General features: G+C 40.4%; 1 protein-coding gene across 1 annotated transcript; it reads left to right on the top strand.

Annotated features, from left to right (window-relative positions):
* Positions 1-7: 7 nt before the first annotated feature.
* Positions 8-18,163, top strand: AMT (aminomethyltransferase). The gene is made up of 9 exons (XM_074263693.1): positions 8-301; positions 1,349-1,516; positions 8,216-8,296; positions 9,568-9,699; positions 9,895-9,973; positions 10,175-10,320; positions 10,650-10,830; positions 14,987-15,142; positions 16,490-18,163. Exons 1-9 carry the CDS (start codon positions 188-190, stop codon positions 16,666-16,668), a joined length of 1,236 nt encoding a protein of 411 aa, XP_074119794.1. The 5' UTR covers positions 8-187; the 3' UTR covers positions 16,669-18,163.
* The last annotated feature ends 972 nt before the right edge of the window (positions 18,164-19,135 follow it).

Raw genomic sequence — 19,135 nt, 5'->3', positions numbered from 1 at the left:
CATTAAGAAAGAAAACCTAGGACTTTGCCCTAGGGATGGGAATGAAATTCAGAAGACCCCCCTCTGGGCAAATGGAGGGGGAGACGGAACTACATCTCCCACTGTCCTCTTCTGCTTAGCCGGCCAGGACCTGCGCGGTAGGAGAGCAGAGTCACTAGGGATCTCGTCCCAGCTTTTCAGCTCGAAGATGCGGCGCGTTAGGAACTCGGCTTGGGGACTTTTGGATCGCCTTTGCGCTAGTGCGGCGGGGGTGCGAAGTGGCCGCCCCGCAGCAACCCGACGGCCTCTTAGTTCGGGGCAGGTGGGACCGATTCGGCCGGAGCTGCGGCCTAGGGGATGAGACAAGTGGAGGGGTTGGAACCCCGGGGGAGAGGAAGAGGGATGCTTCTGGGGAGAAAAACTGCAAACTCAGAAGGGGGTGGTGGTGCTAAAATCTTGGAGATGAGCTGTTTGGGTCTGGGGAGGGGGGAAGGGGGATGGAGAGGCGGAAATCTTTGGAGAGGGAGCTCCGGAAAGGAAAGTGAAGGTGGTAGTGTCCTGGGGAGGGTCTACAGGCAGGGAAGGGGAAAGCAGAGCAGGGGTCTCAACAGGGTTCTGGAAAGGGGAAGGTGGAAGGGCGTCCGGATCCTGCTCTACGGACAGGAGACTAGCATGAGAAGAGTGGGGGTTCTAAATAGGGTTAAGTAGGAAAAGGGAGAAGGGTTTCGGCTGAAGCCCCTAGGAGGGACTGGTAAAAGGGAGAGAGTATAGGCAAGAAAGAATAAGTGGATCGGGGAAGGGGAGCACTTGGCCTGGGGGAAAAGTTTATATGGAACGGGAAAGAGAAGAACCGACTTGGAGAGAGCCAGAGGTAAGGGAGGATGGTAGCTTTGGAAAGGAGGTTTAGAGTTGGAGAAAGGGATCCTAGTGCCTGGAGATGGTTTTAAACCAGAGAAGAGGGAGAAGTAGAACTTGGGAATAGAAGGTAGTAATGGAACTTAAACGTTGTAACATATGTGCCAAGTCACAGTGCCTGAATTCTGGGATTACAGAGGCTCCCTTCAAGCTCACAATCTGAGGCAGACAATATACAAGAAATTATATGCAAGTTAAAATAGGAAAAAGCAAGAGTGGAAAAGGCAGGTTTCTTGTGGAAGGTGAGATTTTAGTTTGGATTTAAAAAGAATGGAAGGAAATGACTCCGGAGATGGGGTCCTGTCAGAGGTAAAGACCCCAGGAGAAACTTGAGTGGATGAAAAGGGTCCCAAGTAGTGTCAAATCTTATTTCCATCTTACCTGTCCATTTGTCTCAAATGGTCTAGGTGTCAAGAGGCCATCTTCTCAGATTAGTGATTTCCCTCCCTGGCAGGAGCCCTTGAAGAAAACACCCCTGTTTGATTTCCACCAGAGCCATGGTGGGAAAATGGTGTCCTTTGCTGGTTGGAGTCTACCTGTGCAGTACCGGAACAGCCACTTAGAATCCCACCTGCACACCCGAAGACATTGCTCTCTATTTGACGTATCCCACATGCTGCAGGTGAATGACCTGGACCTAAGTTCAGGATGAAAGGAGGGAGGTGGGCCAGTTCTGACTGTTTTGGCACTGTGGCCTATTTTTCCTGGGCCCTTGAATATATCAGCCAGGCACTATTTACTTGAATAAGAATGTCAAAATGTTAGAGCTAGAAGAGACCTTCGAGATTGTCTCCTACAATGCCCTTGTCACTCCTTCTCCCACTTTAAAGAGATATTATTTTGAGGTTTTTATGCCCTAGTATAGGATCAATTTTTGTATAGGTTCCATGAACTGCTGAGAAGAAAGTATATTCCTTTCTGTCTCCATTTAGCTTTCGCCAAAGATCTATCATATCAAACTTTTCTAGTATTCTATTTACCTCTTTGACTTCTTTCTTATTTATTTTGTGGTTTGATTTATCTAATTCTGAGAGTGCAAGGTTGAGATCTCCCGCTATTATAGTTTTGCTATCTATTTCCTCTTGCAGCTCTCTTAATTTCTCTTTTAAGAATTTAGATGCTGCACCACTTGGTGCATACATGTTTAATATTGATACTGCTTCACTATTGATGCTTCCCTTTAGCAGGATATAATGCCCTTCCTTATCTCTTTTAATTAGATCAATTTTTGTTTTTGCTTGATCTGAGATGAGGATGGCTACTCCTGCTTTTTTGGTTTTGCCTGAAGCATAATAGATTCTGCTCCACCCTTTTACTTTTAGTTTGAATGTCTCATCCTGTTTCAGGTGTGTTTCCTGTAAACAACATATAGTAGGATTCTGACTTTTAATCCAGTCTGCTAACTGCTTCCTCTTTATGAGGCAGTTTGTCCCATTCACATTTATGATTAGAAGGACTAATTCTATATTGCTTGCCATCCTATTAACCCCTGCTTATGCTTTTCCCCTTCCCTTCCCTTTTACCCTCCTATCCAGTATTAAACTGGTGAACACCACTTGCTTTTCACAGCCCTCCCTTTTTAGGATCCCTCCCCCACCTTAAAGATCCTTCCCTTATTTTACCCCTTTTCCTCGAAATTACTGTATTCCCTTCCCCTTAGCTTACTCCTTCCCTTTCACTTTTCAATGAAGTGGAAGAAGTTTCACCATAAATCGAATATGTCTATTGATACACTCTATGTTCATCTCCCTCCTTTCTTTCTCTCAGATATAATAGGTTACCTTTGCCTCTTCATGAGATGTAGTACCACCACTTTACACTTTTTTATGATATAATCTCCTTTCCACCTCTAGTTTCTAAGACAAATTGTACATATGTTCTTTACATATTTTTTTGACAGAAGTATAGTTCTCAAGATTTCTTTTTACCTTTTTAGAAATCTCTTGAGTTCTGTATTTGAAGATCAAACCTTTTATGTAGGTCTGGTTTTTTCATCAAAAATAGATGGAATTCATTTATTTCGTTAAATGTCCATCTTCTTCCCTGGAAAACGATGCTCATTCTTGCTGGGTACGTTATTCTTGGCTGCATACCAAGTTCCTTAGCCTTTCGGAATATCATGTTCCAGGCCCTGCGTTCTTTTAATGTGGATGCTGCTAGATCCTGGGTTATCCTTATTGTGGATCCTCCATATCTGAATTGTTTTTTTCTAGCAGCTTCCAATATCTTTTCCTTTGTCTGATGGTTCTTGAACTTGGCCACTATATTTCTTGGCGTTTTGATTTTAGGGTCCCTTTCAGTAGGTGATCGATGAATTTTTTCAATGTCTATTTTACCCTCTGTTTCCAAAACGTCTGGGCAGTTCTCTTTGATAATTTCCTCGAAAATGGTGTCCAAGCTCTTTTTTTCCTCCCATTTTTCAGGGAGTCCAATTATTCTCAAATTGTCTCTCCTGGATCTGTTTTCCAGGTCTGTTGTCTTTCTGGTAAGGTACTTGACAGTCTTTTCAATTGTTTCATTTCTCTGGTTTTGCTTGACTCCCTCTTGGTTTCTCCTTGAGTCATTCATTTCTACTTGTTCCAGTCTAATTTTCAATGATGTATTTTCTTCACTCACTTTTTTTATATCTCTTTGTAATTGTCCAATTGAGTTTTTATCTTCTATGGAATTTTTTTCCATTTTATCCATTTTATTTTTTAGAGAGCTGATTTCTTTTTCCAGCTCACTAATCCTGTTTTCCTTGGAGTTGTTTACCTTTTCCAGCTCACTAATCCTGTTTTCCTTGGAGTTGTTTACCTTTTCCAGCTCATTAATCCTGTTTTCCTTGGAGTTGTTTACCTTTTCCAGCTCACTAATCTTGTTTCTCAATGATTTGATTTCTTTATCCACTCTGTCTTTGAATGCATGGGATGACTTCTCCAGGCTCTTTTGCCAAGTTAAAGAGATATTAGTGGAAAGACTTTGGAGAGTGATTTTTGTTTTTGATTTTATTTTGTCCTGAAAGAGCAATAAAACTGAGGAAGTGAGACTATTTTGTTGCCAGTTTAGCATTTACTCTGAAATCCTGAATTTGATTTCAGGCTAGGTCTTTGGGTGGGTCATCATGTATGGGCTCTCAGTTTGTGGGTTCAGGAACTAATTTTCACCTGGGTAATTGGGGTCCAGCAAAGGACAGAGTTAATATATAGAAATGTGTGCCTTAAAAAATCAGGTTCCAGATAAGTCCTATGTCTCTGGTTTGTTAGAATAAATGAGGTAGAGGATCTCAGTTTGAATTCTGACATATGCACAAGTAATCTTATTCCACCTGTCTTTTCCAGCATATTGCCTGTTCTGTTTTTTATTTTCTCACTAATCTTGTGTCTTCCAGTCTCCTGACTGCCTCTTTTGCTCAACATGCCCACGTCTCCCATCCTCAAAAAAACAAAAACAAAAACCTCATTTCAGAGGTTGTCTGCTTCTCATCTGTCTCTACTCAGATCTTAACATTCAACTGAAATGGCGCTCTACAAAGTTACCAAGTTTTTAATTATGAAATCTAATGCCCTTTCCTCAGTCCTCATTCTTTTTGACCTTTCTGCCTCTCAACACATTTGAATATTTTCTTTTCCATGAAACCCTCTTCTCTCCAATTTTTAATGACACTACTTTTTCACCAATCTCACTAGTACTTGGTGTCTTTTGTTGGCTCTTTATCTGGGTCATGCCCACGAACTTAGGGTGTCCCCCAAGGCTCTGCCTGAGCCCTCTTCCCTTCTCTATATCATAAGTACATCAATTAAATAGTCTATTTTGATTCTCAAGTCTAACCTCTCCTAACCTCCCATCTCAATTTCCAGCTGCCCATTGACATCAAACTGAGTGTTGCACAGACAGCTTGAGTTCAACATGTCCAAAACTAAACTCTTTCTCGTCAAAGCCCGCCCTTCTTCCTAACATTTTTTTTTTTTACTGTATAGGACATTGCTATCTTCCCAGTCATGCAGGTTCTCATCAGCAGGCTGAGGCTGTCAACTAAGTCCCTTTTCTAACTCCCCTTATATCCAATCAGTTGCCAGAGCCTGTCAATTCTACCTCCATATTACCTCATTACCATATTACCTACCCTTGTTCTCTGACACTGCTGCCACATTAGTGCAGGCCCACATCACCTTACACGTGGACTGGCTGGACTCTGTCTCCAAGTCTTTTCTGCCATCGTCCACCTAGTCAAACTGATTTTAAAGCACAAATCAATGTCATTCAGTCTTCAGCATCCTATTAAGTATTAAATCTTCTGATTCATCCATTTCCAGTCTTTTTACACATAACCCCCATTCACATATTGTGGAATCCATTGGTACCTACCTTTTCTGTTCTTTGCACAATTCACAGTGTGCACAATTGCATCTCCCAATTTCAAGCATTTTTCAGTTGCTTTCCCCCTAATCCTGGAATAATCTTTTTCATTTTCACCTCTTGGCTTTCCTGGCTTTATTCCAACCTCAGCTAAAGTTCTACCTTCTGCAAAAAGCCTTTCCTGGTCCTCCTTAATTCTAATGTCTTTCCTGTATTAATTATACTCCACTATACTACATTAATTAAACTCCAGTTTAGCCTGAGATATCTCTTTTTAAAGCTTTTTATTTTCAAAACATATGCATGGATAATTTTTAACATTGACCCTTGCATGGCCTTGTGTTTCAGATTTTCCCCTCCTTCTTCCTACCCCTTCCCCTAGATGACAAGCAATCCAATATATGTTAATACGTGTTAAAATATATGTTAAATCCAATATGTGTAAACATATATAATTCTCTTGTTGCACAAGAAACATCAGATTAAAAAGGAAAATGAGTAAGAAAACAAAATGTAAGCGAATAACATCAAAGAGAATGAGAATGTTGTGATCCACATTCACTTCCCACAGTCTTTCTCTGGGTGTAGATGGCTCTCTTCATCACAAGATCATTGGAACTAATATCAGTCATCTCATTGTTGGAAAGAATCACATCCATCAGAATTGATCATCATATAATATTGATGTAGCCTGGGTATATCTGGATTGTATGTATGTGCTTGCCTTCAGTTAGACTGTGAGCTCCTTGAGGACAGAAACTGTTTTCTTGAAGTTCCTTTATCTCCGTCACTTAGCACAGTGTCTGTTACATACTAGGTGATTAACAAATGCTTCTTGACTTGGCTCTGCTGCATGCTATTTGTGTGGCCTTGGATGAGGCCCTTGATCTCCCTGGGCCTCAATTTCCTTCCCTGTAAAAGAAGGGGTTTGGGCTAGATTTCCTCTATGATCCCTTCCAGTTAAAAATCTCTGAACTTACAAGGTCTCCATTTATAAACACAGCAGGTCGGACCTGGAAAGGTCCTAGGGCCTCAATCTCCCATTTTACTTTGGTTGAAAACAGGCCCCACAAGAAGAAGGAACTTGGCCAAAGACCACCCAGGGAGTTAGCAGATCCTGAGCTAGTGCCCAATTCCTGACTCCTAGCACTGGGCTCTTTGCCTCCTGGAGGTCACTCAGTTTATTGATTTACAATGGTTGCTAAACCTGCCAGGATGATTTGGTCATTTGCTAGGAGTTATAAGGTGAAGGACTATTTTATTTTAATAATCCAGGTGAAAGGTAATGGGATCTTGAATTAGGGCAGTTGCCTCATAAGCAGAGAAGAGAGATGAAAGAAGAATAAAAATTTGGCAACTTATAAAATGTAAGAGAGAGGGAAAAGTCCAAGTGATTCTAAAGTTTTAAACTTGGGGGGATGATGTCAACAACAGAAATGCTCTTCTCCATGGGAGGAATATTTTTGTCTAAGGAGGCACTGTAGTTATTAGGATCAAATTATATTTGGCTCATAGTAAGTGCTTAATAAAGAATTGTTTTCTTCTCTTCCTATTAATCAGAGAATTCCTAACTCTAGATAGTACTGAGGAGACACAAAATTACTTTTGGATTCTTGTAATAAATTATATTTGCTAATTAAGTTTGCTTTTGCAAATGTAATAACAATAGCTAATATTTCTATAGTATTTCCTCTGTGCCAGGCACTGTACTAAGTGCTATCTCATTTGATCCTCACAACCACTCTTGGATTTAGGCGCAGTTATTTTTGCTATTTTACAGATGAGGAAACTGAGGCACACATTGGTTAGTTAACTTGCCTAGGGTGGTACAATTAGTGTCTAAGGCCAAATTTAAACTTGGATTTTTCTGATTCTAAGTTTAACATTTAAATAAATGAATTGCAACACATAAAATGTCATAACCTTTTAAATCTCAGTTTCTATCTGGAATCTTTGCCTATTCATTCCCATTCAATTTTCCTCTTCCATTTTGGTAGTGTATACTACTGTCTGTTTTCTTGTACTTTTTTTCTTTTGCTTTGTATTTCATAAAGTTCTATCTAAATTTGCACTCCTCATGCTTGTTTATCTTAATTGCATTTTAGAGTTGTTGTATTAATGAAAAGTTATTTAACCATTCCTCTTTTCTTGAGATATGAGTCTAAACCAAGTTTCCTGACAAATTGTTAACCAATCTCCTCACATATGCTTATAAAATAATGAATTCTTTTCCTCAGTTTTTTTTCCTGTGAGTTTATCAAAAGTTAATCTTTTGTATATAGTTCATTGTTGTCTTCTATCTCTAGTCCTGACATGTTATTGATATATTTTGATAAGTTTTTCTAATTTGAAACAGATTTTTTTTCCTGAGGCTGGGGCTAAGTGACTTGCCCAGGGTCACACAGCTAAGAAGTTGGTTTTTTTATTTGTTTGTTTGTTTTTAATTTTATTTATAATTTTTTGACAGTATATATGCATGAGTAATTTTTTTTATAACATTATCCCTTGTATTCATTTTTCCAAATTATCCCCTCCCTCCCTCTAATCCCTCCCCTAGATGACAGGCAATCCCATATATTTTACATGTGTTACAATATAACCTAGATAATATAGTGTAGTGTAGTGTAAATACCATTTTCTTGTTGCACATTAAGTATTAGATTCCGAAGGTATAAGTAACCTGGGTAGATACAGTAGTACAGCTAGGAAGTTGTAAGTGTCTGAGATCAAATTTGAACTCGGGTCCTCCTGAATTCAAGGCTAGTTCTCTATCCACTGCGCCACCTAGCTGCCCAACAACACTGATTTTTCAAAAACACTTTTTCAATTTTTTTTTACCCAGTTTTGATAATTACTTGGTAATAAATTTTGACTGAGGCCCCTTTCACTCTGAGTTTGAATGACTCTATGTTTTGTTTCATGGGTTTCTGACACAGAAGTCCATGGTCCTGCTGCTAAAACCATCTTTTAATCTTTTTACAAGACCAAGATATTTGGAAAGGATCGAGTGAAATTGATGGAGAGCTTGGTGGTCAGTGACATTGCTGAACTAAAGCCAAACCAGGTAAAGTCCTTGCCTGTCAACTCCCAGCTTCCTCACTCCTTCTGGTCCATTGGTTAGCTTAGTCTTGCCTACATAGAAATGCCTGCTTTAAAAAAAAAAAAAAAAAAAAAAAAAAAAAAGCCTGTTGATTTACTTTGCCACTATTCTTACTGCCACTAGAGGGACTTCCTCTTGCAGTTTAACCTCAAATAAATCTGTACTACTGGTAGACCCAATCTTAGAACTGCAACTGTTCCAAAGCAATTAGGATAGACCCAGTGACAGATTCCTTTTTCAACAGTAGATGTACTAACACTATGTTAACTGCTGTGTATGTGTGGTGGTCCCCCCACTATAGTCCAGTTTTGATGCCTTGTAATTTGTTTAGGCTTCCCAGTTCTCCCAGGCTTTGCCAAAGAAGTAGAGCATTTTGTATATGAACTTGGTGCCAGATTATGTCTGTGGTTCTATAACAAACCTGCTTGAGTTGGAAGACCTCATCACTTGCAGCACAAGCTGCAAGAAATATCAAATAACAGCAACTATCAAAGACGGGCTTCTAAACTGTGAAAGAATTTAAATTTGTGATGGTGGAGGGGGAAATAGCCAAACCAATCCAGTGAAATGTTCTTAAAGTAGTCATAGAAGGATAGGAGGAATACCATGTACAGGAGACCATCTCATTTGCACAATGATGATATACTTCTGTGTTAAACTTATCATGGGGACAGAAGCATGATCAAGGCCATTAGAAAATTCAGCTGAAGTGTTAGGGGGTGGAGGTTTAAACTCTACGTAAGCTATACTTGACTCTGAGCTCTAACTAGTCTCACACACACACACACACACAAAATCTCCCCCAATCATAGACTAAGCCCTGGTCCTGCTTCTGACACATCTTTTCTTCTGGAAACAACGCTTAGCACCAGAGTCCTATTTGCTTACAGAGGAGACCTTTGTTAAGTGTTCTGGTTAGCTATTAAAGATAAGAATGGTTCTGATGCTTAATGTTCTTTGCAGGAGAACAATTTGTACGATAATATTAATATTGTTAAAAAAAACAATTCTGAAAGACTTAAGAATAGGAAAAGGGCAATATAGGTAGAAGAAAAAAAGTTACATTTGAGAAAAAAATTATTTTAAAAAATGAGCATGTCCTAGTCATTGGAGTGATCTCATAGATCATAGTTTCTGCTCTGTAGAGCTGTAGAAGTTTACTTTGTAGCCTTTGGATCCAGGCCTCAAGGCCAGGGCTGTTGCCTCGTGGTTGATGTGCTTGGTCTTGGTGATAGGGGACACTGACTCTCTTCACCAATGAAAAAGGAGGTATCATAGATGACCTGATTGTGACAAACACCTCTGAGGAGTATCTGTACGTGGTGTCCAATGCTGGGTGCCGAGAGAAGGACATGGCCCTCATGCAGGTATGGATGTTGTTCAGTGGCTGGTAAGTCCCTGAGAATGAATGGCCCGTTTCCTGGGATCTAGGGTGGGGAAAAAACCACTTTTGGAGCTGGGTTCCGGAGGTCAGTAGAAGCTGATCCTATTTGGCTTTGGAACCAAATATGGGCCCATATTCTCAAGGGCCCTGTAGCCAAAGCCTTTCTGTCTGTTTTCAGAACAAGGCATCAGAACTGAAAAGTGCTGGCTGTGATGTGAATCTGGAGGTGATTGATAATGCTTTGATAGCCTTGCAAGGTGAGCGCCTTTGAGAGCAAGTCCAGAGTTATAGCTATTCCTTCTGAGCATTGCCATAATAACCTGGATCTAAACCTGTGAGAGGAAGTAGGAAATAGACCTCTCTCTTAAATCTCTTTTCTTCCCTGCTTAGTTCCACAAAGCCCCAGAACTGCAGCTGTGTGCTGGGCAGATCCCTGATCCCTTTGCTCCTCACGCCAGGTCCCTCAGCGGCTCAGGTGCTACAGGCTGGGGTGTCTGATGACCTCCGGAAGTTGACCTTCATGACCAGTGCCATGATGGATGTCTTTGGAATACCTGGCTGCCGTGTGACGCGCTGCGGTTATACTGGGGAGGACGGTGTGGAGGTACAAAGAGCATTTTGTTTGGAGGCGGAAGACCTGAGTTTAGATCTCAGCTGTGTTTTTTATGAGCTTGGAAATTTGGACAAGTTCCTTCACCTCATAGGCTTGTTTCCTCCTTTGAAAATGATGATGAAACAGAATGGCCTTCAAGGCCCTTTCCCACTGTAAAATCTGAGGTATACAGTGCCCATCTTCTCCCCTTTCCCCAGGCTCTCAGCAGGGCTGGAAAGGTTTTGGCCCCTTTGAAGTAGCTGTGCTCCTGGGGGCCACAGGTGCTCTCTTGGGGAAGAGCCAGCTGTCTTCCTGTAACCCCACAACCTTACTCCACACAGATATCGGTGCCAGCTGAGAGGGCCATCCACTTGGCAGAGGCGTTGCTGGAGAACGAGGAGGTCAAACTGGCAGGACTGGCAGCCAGGGACAGCCTGCGGCTGGAGGCCGGACTATGCCTGTATGGGAATGACATAGATGAGCACACCACCCCTGTGGAAGGGAGCCTGGGCTGGACCCTGGGTGAGTCAGGACAGGGATATTCAAGGTAGCTTCTCCCCCTGGGTCCACTCATGAGTTGGGGGCTGGACCAGATGGGGGGACATTTTCATTTGTGCATTCATCCAAACACATCCTGCTTTCAGAGCCTTTTACTTAGGAAGGGGAGATGTTCAGAGTTTTGCTGTGACATGATCCAGTCCTCATGGAGTTCACAGTGTAACACAGCAACCTGAAACAGACTTATTTTTGTACTTTAGCAAATCATAGATGTAGAGTTAGAAGGATTCTCAAAGGGCATCTAATCTAATCTCATTGTACAGATGAAAAAAAATCGAAGGCCCCCCAGAAGCAAATTGATTTGGCTCTCATCCATGTTGCCTCAACCTCCAGAAAGGTTTTTTCTATATATTTTCATATTTTAAAATTACCAGTACATTACTTAGGCTGGGGATCTGTTGTCTTTTATTCTTGCTATATGACCCAGCTCATTTCCAGAGTGGCTATAATGTGTGAAAAGTACTTGAAGAAGCATGATATAGTGATATAGTGGAAAGAACCCTAAATTTGAGGAAAAAACCCTAAATTTGAGGAAAGAACTTTTTAAATTACGTTTTTTAATCAGCAAAAATCTATCTTCTATCCTTCCCAAACTCACCTTCTCAAGTGAGAAGAAAAACAAAACTACTATTACAAAGAAAAATTTCTGCCTCTGTAAAAAGAAAATATATTTCATTCTATACTCTCTTATTGTCATATCTGTATCAAAAGATTGGGAGTATATTTCAGCATTTTTCCTCTGGAATTCTAATTAGTCATTATTTCTGATCAGAGTTCTTAAATCTTTCAAAGTTATTTATCTTTGTGGTATTTATTGTCATTATAGAAATTGTTCTCTTGGTCCTTGGTATCAGTTCATACAAGTTTTCCTGGGCTTCTTTGAAGCCGTCTCTTTTATTAGTTCTTAAAGCACATTAGTATTCTATCACATTTATATACTATAGTTAATTAAGCCATTCTTCACTTGATGATCACTTCCTCAGTTTCCCATTCTTTGTCAGCTCAAAACAGCTGTAAATATTTTTGTACATTATTTTAGAATTTGTTTTCCTTAGGTTTATTAGGCTTTCCCTTAATCTTCCCTTCTTTTAATTCTCCCTTGTCTCCTTTCCCGCCTGTTTCCCTGTTAAATGAAATTTATTTTTGTATCAAACAGTCTGTGTGTAGCTATTTTTCCCTTCTTTGACTAGTTCAGATGAAAGGGAGGCTCAAATGTCAGCCACTCCACGACTCCTTCTTCCTTATTTTTATAGACTTCTGATTACATACCCCAATTATGTGAGATAACTTTCCTCATCCTTCCTTTCCCTGTCTCACTATATTTTTCTTCCTTTCCATTTTTTTAAGGTCATCTAGACATATTAAAAACAAAACAAAGCACTTTTAGGCCTTCTGTTTAATTAAACTCTATGAACCCTCATCTATTAGAATTTTATCATTATTTGTTCATGTTTACCTTTTTATATTTCTCTTAACTTCTGTGTTTGCATTTCAACTGAACTTTTTATCAGGAATACTTGGAAGTTCTCTATTTCTTTAAAGACCCATTATTTTTTTGTTGGGTAATATTCTAAGCTCTCTGTTCCATTAAAGTAGTTCCTACTAAACTATATATCTAAACTGCAGCTCTCAATACTTGAATTCTTTCTTTTTGACTGTTTTCAGTAATTTTTTTCTTTGATATGATAACTTTGGATTTTGTCTTTAGTATTCCTTGGAGTTTTCATTTTGGAGTTTCTTTTGGCAGTAACTAATAAATTCTATTTTCTACTATTTCTAATCCTAATAGATCTAGGCAATTTTCTTTTATTCTTACTTGAAATATGATGTCTAGGTTTTTGGTTTTTGATTTGTTTGTTTTTTTTTTTTTAGTCATTACTTTCAATTAATATAAAATGATTTTTAACTTTCCTCAATCTGTTTTTCAGGTCACTTTTTTTTTGTTTATGAGTTACATGTTTTTCTATCTTTTCAGTCCTTTGATTTTATTTTAATATTTCTTCTGAACTCATAAAGTCACTGCAAATTGCCTTTCTGAGTTTTCCCCATAGTTCTTATTTCTTTTCTATTTTTTTAATCTAGTAGCCTCATTTTTTTTTCTTTTCTTTTTTTTTTTTTTTTTTGAGGCTGGGGTTAAGTGACTTGCCCAGGGTCACACATCTAGGAAGTGTTAAGTGTCTGAGATCAGATTTGAACTTGGGTCCTCCTGAGTTCAAGGCTGGTGCTCTATCCACTGCGCCACCTAGCTGCCCCTAGTAGCCTCATTTTTAATAACATTTTTGCTCTTTAAAAAAAAAAAAAAAAACAACCAAAAAAAAAACTTTTGCTTCATCTTTTCCAGGAATTTTAACTGAATTTGTGCCTAAGCTGTGTTTTTCTTTAAAGCTTTACTTATAGAAGTTTTGAAATTATTTTTTTTTTCCTGAGTTTGTATCTTGAGAGTCTCTACAACTATAATAGCTTTTTATGGTAGGTTTCCCCCCCATTTGTTCATTCTTCCAGCTTACTTTCTGACTTTGGACTTTATTAGGGCCAGACTTTATGCACCTCTGAAGGGAATGTCTGGGCTGATCCTTGGGCTCTGCTGCTGCTTTCTTGGGATATAGAATATTATGTAATTTCAGGCTCCTAGGACAGCTCAGGCTGGGGACCTACAAGCAAGATATCAAGGGAAAAAACTGGATCATTGCCTCCTCCAGTTTGATATCTGCAAACTCCTGACTTGGATTTGGGTCTGAGCAATAGACTTAGAGGAGTCCCTGTTTGGAGTTTCATCAATGGACTGCTGTTGTACTCAGCCAGTATTATCTAACTAGAAAGCTCTGCTAGTTCTGAATGATAGAATTATAGTTTTTCTTTTGTTCTGGGATTCTTGCTTTGGTTATTTTTTTTTTTTTTTGCAGGCATTAGACTAGATTAGAACCTGAAATTGAGACCCCACTCTACTTTTTTTTTTTTTTTTTTTTTCCTGAGGCTGGGGATAAGTGACTTGCCCAGGGGTCACACAGCTAGGAAGTGTTAAGTGTCTGAGACTAGATTTGAACTCGGGTCCTCCTGAATTCAGGGCTGGTGCTCCATCCACTGTGCCACCTAGCTGCCCCTCCCACTCTACTCTTAAGATCTGAAACTTACATCTGCTGTCTGCTTCTGAATTTGCTTCTGACTAGTATATATCCTAGGGTTTCTGACCACCCTTTACCTTGGAACACCACTCAGAGGCAGAGATCCCCAACTCAATCTACCTTGGATTTACAATCCTGAACTGGGTAGTGAATGACAGAGCTGCCAGTTGGCACCTGTTCCTGTTTCTTACACAAGATTAGGCCCCTTCATGCTGGACATGGGACCTCTTCTTGAATGGGCTCATGGCCTCTCTGAATTGGAATGCTCCTCATAATATGCTCTTGACCAGATCCTGTCTCCTATCCACAAACCTGTCTCCTTATGCTAACTGGGGTTGAAAAAATGAATCAATGATTTTTTTCCTCTTGATTTTCCTGATCAAATAAAATCTGTTGTATTTCACATATATATTTTAGTAAAGTTTTGAGATAGGGATGGTGACTTGGTTAGAGTTGCATTCTAGGAAGATACCTTTGGCGGCTGATGAAGGATGGATATGAGTGGGAAGTTGAGACATACTTCTCTGTAAAATAAGAATAATACTTCTTACCACCTACCTCACAGGGTTCTGATATGGAAGATGTTTTATAAACCCTAAAGGTCTATAGAAAGGAGAGTTCTTGTTTTTTTAAGTTCTAATAGTCTTTACTTTTTAGCAGGGAAAGCCTTTACTGATTGGGGCAGGATTCAAAGCAAGTCTTTAAGAAAAGGACACTTATGTAGAATACATGGGTAGGATTTAGGGAGATCAGGGTGCAGGAGGCTGCCTACATTAGATTTCAGTCTAAAAAGTGCTTCAAGGTCAGATGAATGGCCCTCAATGAGAGGCAGAGGAGCTAGGACTTTAATTCATTCCTGATTCTCCTTATTCACTAAGTGTCATGAAGTACTGACTGTGGCAGCAGACTTAAGCCTGAAGGTAAAGGAGAGGGTGATGAGCCCCCCCGGAGGGGGTGCTAAACATCCATCTCCCATATCTGGTGGGGTCTGCTTATAGGAAAACGCCGCAGGGATGCCATGGACTTCCCTGGTGCTGCCATTGTTGTCCCCCAGATGAAAGGGAGACTGGCCCGGAAGCGTGTGGGGCTGACTTCTACTGGAGCACCTATTCGCCAGCACAGCCTCATCATGAACATCGAGGGAGTTGTCATTGGTAGGTTAAACTAAGGGGAAAAGTTTGGGGCAGGGCAGGTGTACATTCCACCCCTCTAGTATGCTCAAGGTGAGGAGAGGCTACGATGGAAAGATCCCAAGATTTGGAATTGCGAAGAGCTGAGCTCAAATCCTAGCAGATCTCCTTACTGTCTGGATGGTGGCAAGGGCCTTGATTCCTCCTTTGGACCTGGCAGTGTACAATTCCCTTCTAGCTCAGGATCCCGTGGTCTTTTATTGTTTGTTCAGTCTGACACTTTGTGTCCCCATTTGGGATTGTCTTGGCAAAGATACTGGAATGGCTTGCCATTTTCTTCTCCAGCTCATTTTATAGATGAAGAACTGAAGCAAACAGGGTTAAGTGACTTTCCGAGGATCACACAGCTAGGAGGTGTCTGAGGCTGGATTTGAACTTACAAGCAGACTTCTTTTATCCCCTAACTGCCCCATGATCCTAACTATCCCCTTCCCCAAAGTTAGGGCTTAGCTTTGAACTGTGATCATGAATCATTAGCTAACAGTCAGGGTGTACAGGGTGTAGAGCACAGGCTTGGAAGCAGGGCTTCAATTACTAAGTGTGACCCTTAACCTCTTTCTGACTCAAAATTCCTCACCTACAAGACAGGGATGATAGGAGCATCTAACTCACAGTGTTATTGTGAGGACTATGAGATAATATTTGTAAAATGCTTTGCAAGCCTTAAAGCACAGTAGAAATGCTATTATGAACTATGGAGGCAGAAGCTGTTAGGTTTGTCACTCACCTACATCTAGACTCTTCCTTCAAGAGAAAGAGCAAGGAGGAGGAAGTGAATAGGATTTGGAACCAAAAGAGATCTTAGAAATCACTTGGGCCAGACTCCTCATTTTACAGAGAAAGAATCCAAAGAATCATAGAAATAAAAGAGCTGGGATTTAAAGCCAAGGGATTTTTGTTTTGTTTTGTCCTCCAACTCCACATCTAGTGTTGTTTTATTTTTTTCTAGTTAATCAATAACTATTTGGTAAGTATGTGGTGATACCTGTGACTGCTGATTGGCTATTTGAGTGGTCTTCAAGCAGGGAAAGGGTCTCAGATGGGGTCTTTCAAATGGCTGCTGGGCAAATGCACTGTGGGTCATCAGTCATGATGTGCAAGTGCGGTAGGTCCTGTTGTTAGACACGGGGACGCGTGAAGTAGTCCCCAGAAGCTCGGAGCTTAGATTCTATCAGAAGGTAGCATTGGAATTAAGCTCCCCTTCCCACCGCACTAGTGTGAGGAATGAGAACCACTTTGTCTCTTTCTGCACAGGCATAGGGGAGCCTTCTGTTATCTGATTCCATGTCTCATTACCTCTTCTCTTCCCAGGGGAAATCACCAGTGGCTGTCCTTCCCCCTGCCTGAAGAAGAATGTAGCCATGGGTTATGTGGATGGAGGCTATAGTAAAATTGGGACCCCGCTGTTGGTGGAGGTACGGAAGAAGCAGCAGGAGGCAGTGGTCAGCAAGATGCCCTTTGTGCCCACCCGCTACTATACCTCAAAATGATCTGATCCTCCAAGCACTTCTTTTTGCCTTTAAAGTTGAATGGGACACACACACACACACACAGTTTCTCCCATTGGTTATTTAATGTTGTCCGGGGGAGGAAATTAGTAAGTGGATAAGTGAGCAGCTTTTCCAAGGCCTTCTAGAAAGAGATATAGAAATCTGGGGCTGGGGAGGAAGAAAATAATTGAGGCAGCACAATGTCAAGGAAATGGGGTTTGGAGTTGGAGCATTTGGGTTTAAATTCTGACTATGCTACTTGTTCTTGATGTAATCTTGGGCAATTCACTTCTTTTTGAGTCAGTTTCCTCCTTGATCAAATGAGGGATAATTGTCCCAGTGTCACCTACCTCACGAACCTATTGGGAGGAAAAATGATCCAGAAATGAGAGCTCTGGTTATGATAAAGGCACTCCGGGAGCTATGGCAAAAAGATTGAGCACCCAAGGTTGGGGAAGCCACCTTACCTTTGGGCATCCTAGATGGGCATTGCCTTCCTGCCCACTTGGAATCTTGCTCTGTGAGTATTGACAGAGGAGACTTGGCTAATGTCACTGCCATCTCCCATGTTTTCTAAACATTCAATTTTCTGAGCTAGAGGATATTCAACTTTTGAATAATCTAAACTGCAGAATCTCAGAGAGGATCTAACCCAAAATGATACCTAAAGTATGCATCATTTCTCTAATATTACTTAGGTCTCTATTTGAATACTTCAGTGAGTGGGGGCCCCATTTACTTTTTGATCTTTAGTGTGAAAATTTTTCCTAATGTTAATTCAAAATCTGCCTCTACAATGTCTCCCTCAGTCCATCCTAATTCTGCCTTTTGGACGAAGAAGTACAAGTTTAACTAGAATTCATAGGATTTAGTGCTTTGACCATAATACGTACTTAATATTTGCTGAAGGGAATGTATAGACTAGCTAATACAATCTCTTAATTACACAATGAAACTGGAAGAGAGAGATTGATTCTTCTGTCATGTGATTTTCCTTCTCACTTTTCTTTCTAGTTATATGTTCTACAACTAATAGTTTGCCTTTCTGAGCCTATATATAACTTTATGCATTGCTTTAACCAACATTTCTCAAGTCTGTACTATGAGCAGAGTTGCTGTGCTCAAGATGACCCAATGGTGTAAGATTTCTAGACAGAGACATGCATTTTCCCCAAAACATTTGAGAGAAGCAATATGATAGGCTTGGAAGGAAGCCTGAGTGACCATGTTTGCTACAGGTGATTTCATAGCATGAAAAATCTATATCTAAGCTAATGAGCTGACATTCTCATATGAATTAAGCTAAATATATGGTTACAGTTGCCCTATAGGATTAAGGAAAGGTCCATCCTACAATACTGTGACATTCCAAGGCCTCTAGTCCTGTTCCCTGCGACCACTTTCTGTACTGGATGAGGTCTGACCATTTTCTGTTGTTGCCTCATCACTTCCTTGGATAAAGAAATCCTGATTATTTCCAGGTCTGTTTATTTCATGTCTGAGTCTGTGGTTCATGCTTCCTTCAGGTAGTTACCATTAGAATAGGAGTATTTCCATATTCCTTCCCTGCCTGAATCTGACCTAGTTTGGGGGAAAAAAAAAAAAAAAAAAAAAAAAAGCTTGATTTGAAAAGGAGCTATTTTGGAACTAATTCTGAATAGATTCCATTTAGAAAGTCCTGGAGATGCACTGACTAGCTCATTTTGGCTGTAACTACAAGAGATAGGCATTTAGGTGATGCACTGAATGAGGAAAATCTGAGGTCACATGTCACCTTATACATTTACTGGTTGTGTGATTCTGGACAAATGAATTCCCCTCAGCTTGTTTCCTACTTTGTAAAATAGGGAAAATAACTGTCCCTGCCTCACAGGATTGTCATGGAGATCACTGGGAAAGCATTTCACAAACCTTTAATTTCATTGCTATTATAATTTAAGGAATCTTTGCATTAATCAGATACGTTAGTTTTACCAACACACAAGATGTGACTCATCTTGACTCCCACATTTATAGAATGGTCACTTTGGGCCGGTGTCGTCCTGAAAATGTGGATAATTTTTGAGATTACTAGTTCTATAAAATTGTCAGCCAAGTTCACTGAACCACAAATGGGAGCTAGTCTTACCCTGAGGATGTAGTACCTACAATGGACACAAGGAGGGGCTGGTAGCAGGGGACACATCATAGCCAGCAGGCCGATCTCCATTTTCCAAGTTGGGGTTTGTATACTCCCAGAGATTCAATACTGCATACTTATGTCCAGCGCAAAAGTTTGTAAAATATTCCCCATCTCCAGCAAGATAGGAGACAGGATTGTCAATGGAACAATCATCCCTATATCCAGGGTACAACTTGTGATTCTGTTTGCCCAGGATAGCCCACAGGAGCTCTTCTGACACTTGTTTCAAAAGTAGATTACTAAAAGAAAGCAGAATCATTTCTGGAAGGACCTCTATGCCATGGG

Source organism: Sminthopsis crassicaudata, chromosome 1, assembly GCF_048593235.1.
Source record: "Sminthopsis crassicaudata isolate SCR6 chromosome 1, ASM4859323v1, whole genome shotgun sequence".
Taxonomy (NCBI): Eukaryota; Metazoa; Chordata; class Mammalia; order Dasyuromorphia; family Dasyuridae; genus Sminthopsis; species Sminthopsis crassicaudata.
Note: the sequence above shows the minus strand (reverse complement) of the source record. Positions and strands in the feature narration are given on the sequence as shown.

Excerpts from the sequence above, each read along its gene's own strand:
- AMT (XM_074263693.1), top strand. The coding sequence starts at position 188 with ATGCGGCGCGTTAGGAACTCGGCTTGGGGACTTTTGGATCGCCTTTGC. Across the intron at positions 1,517-8,215 it reads ACGTATCCCACATGCTGCAG|ACCAAGATATTTGGAAAGGA; the intron begins GTGAATGACCTG and ends TCTTTTTACAAG. Across the intron at positions 8,297-9,567 it reads CTGAACTAAAGCCAAACCAG|GGGACACTGACTCTCTTCAC; the intron begins GTAAAGTCCTTG and ends TCTTGGTGATAG.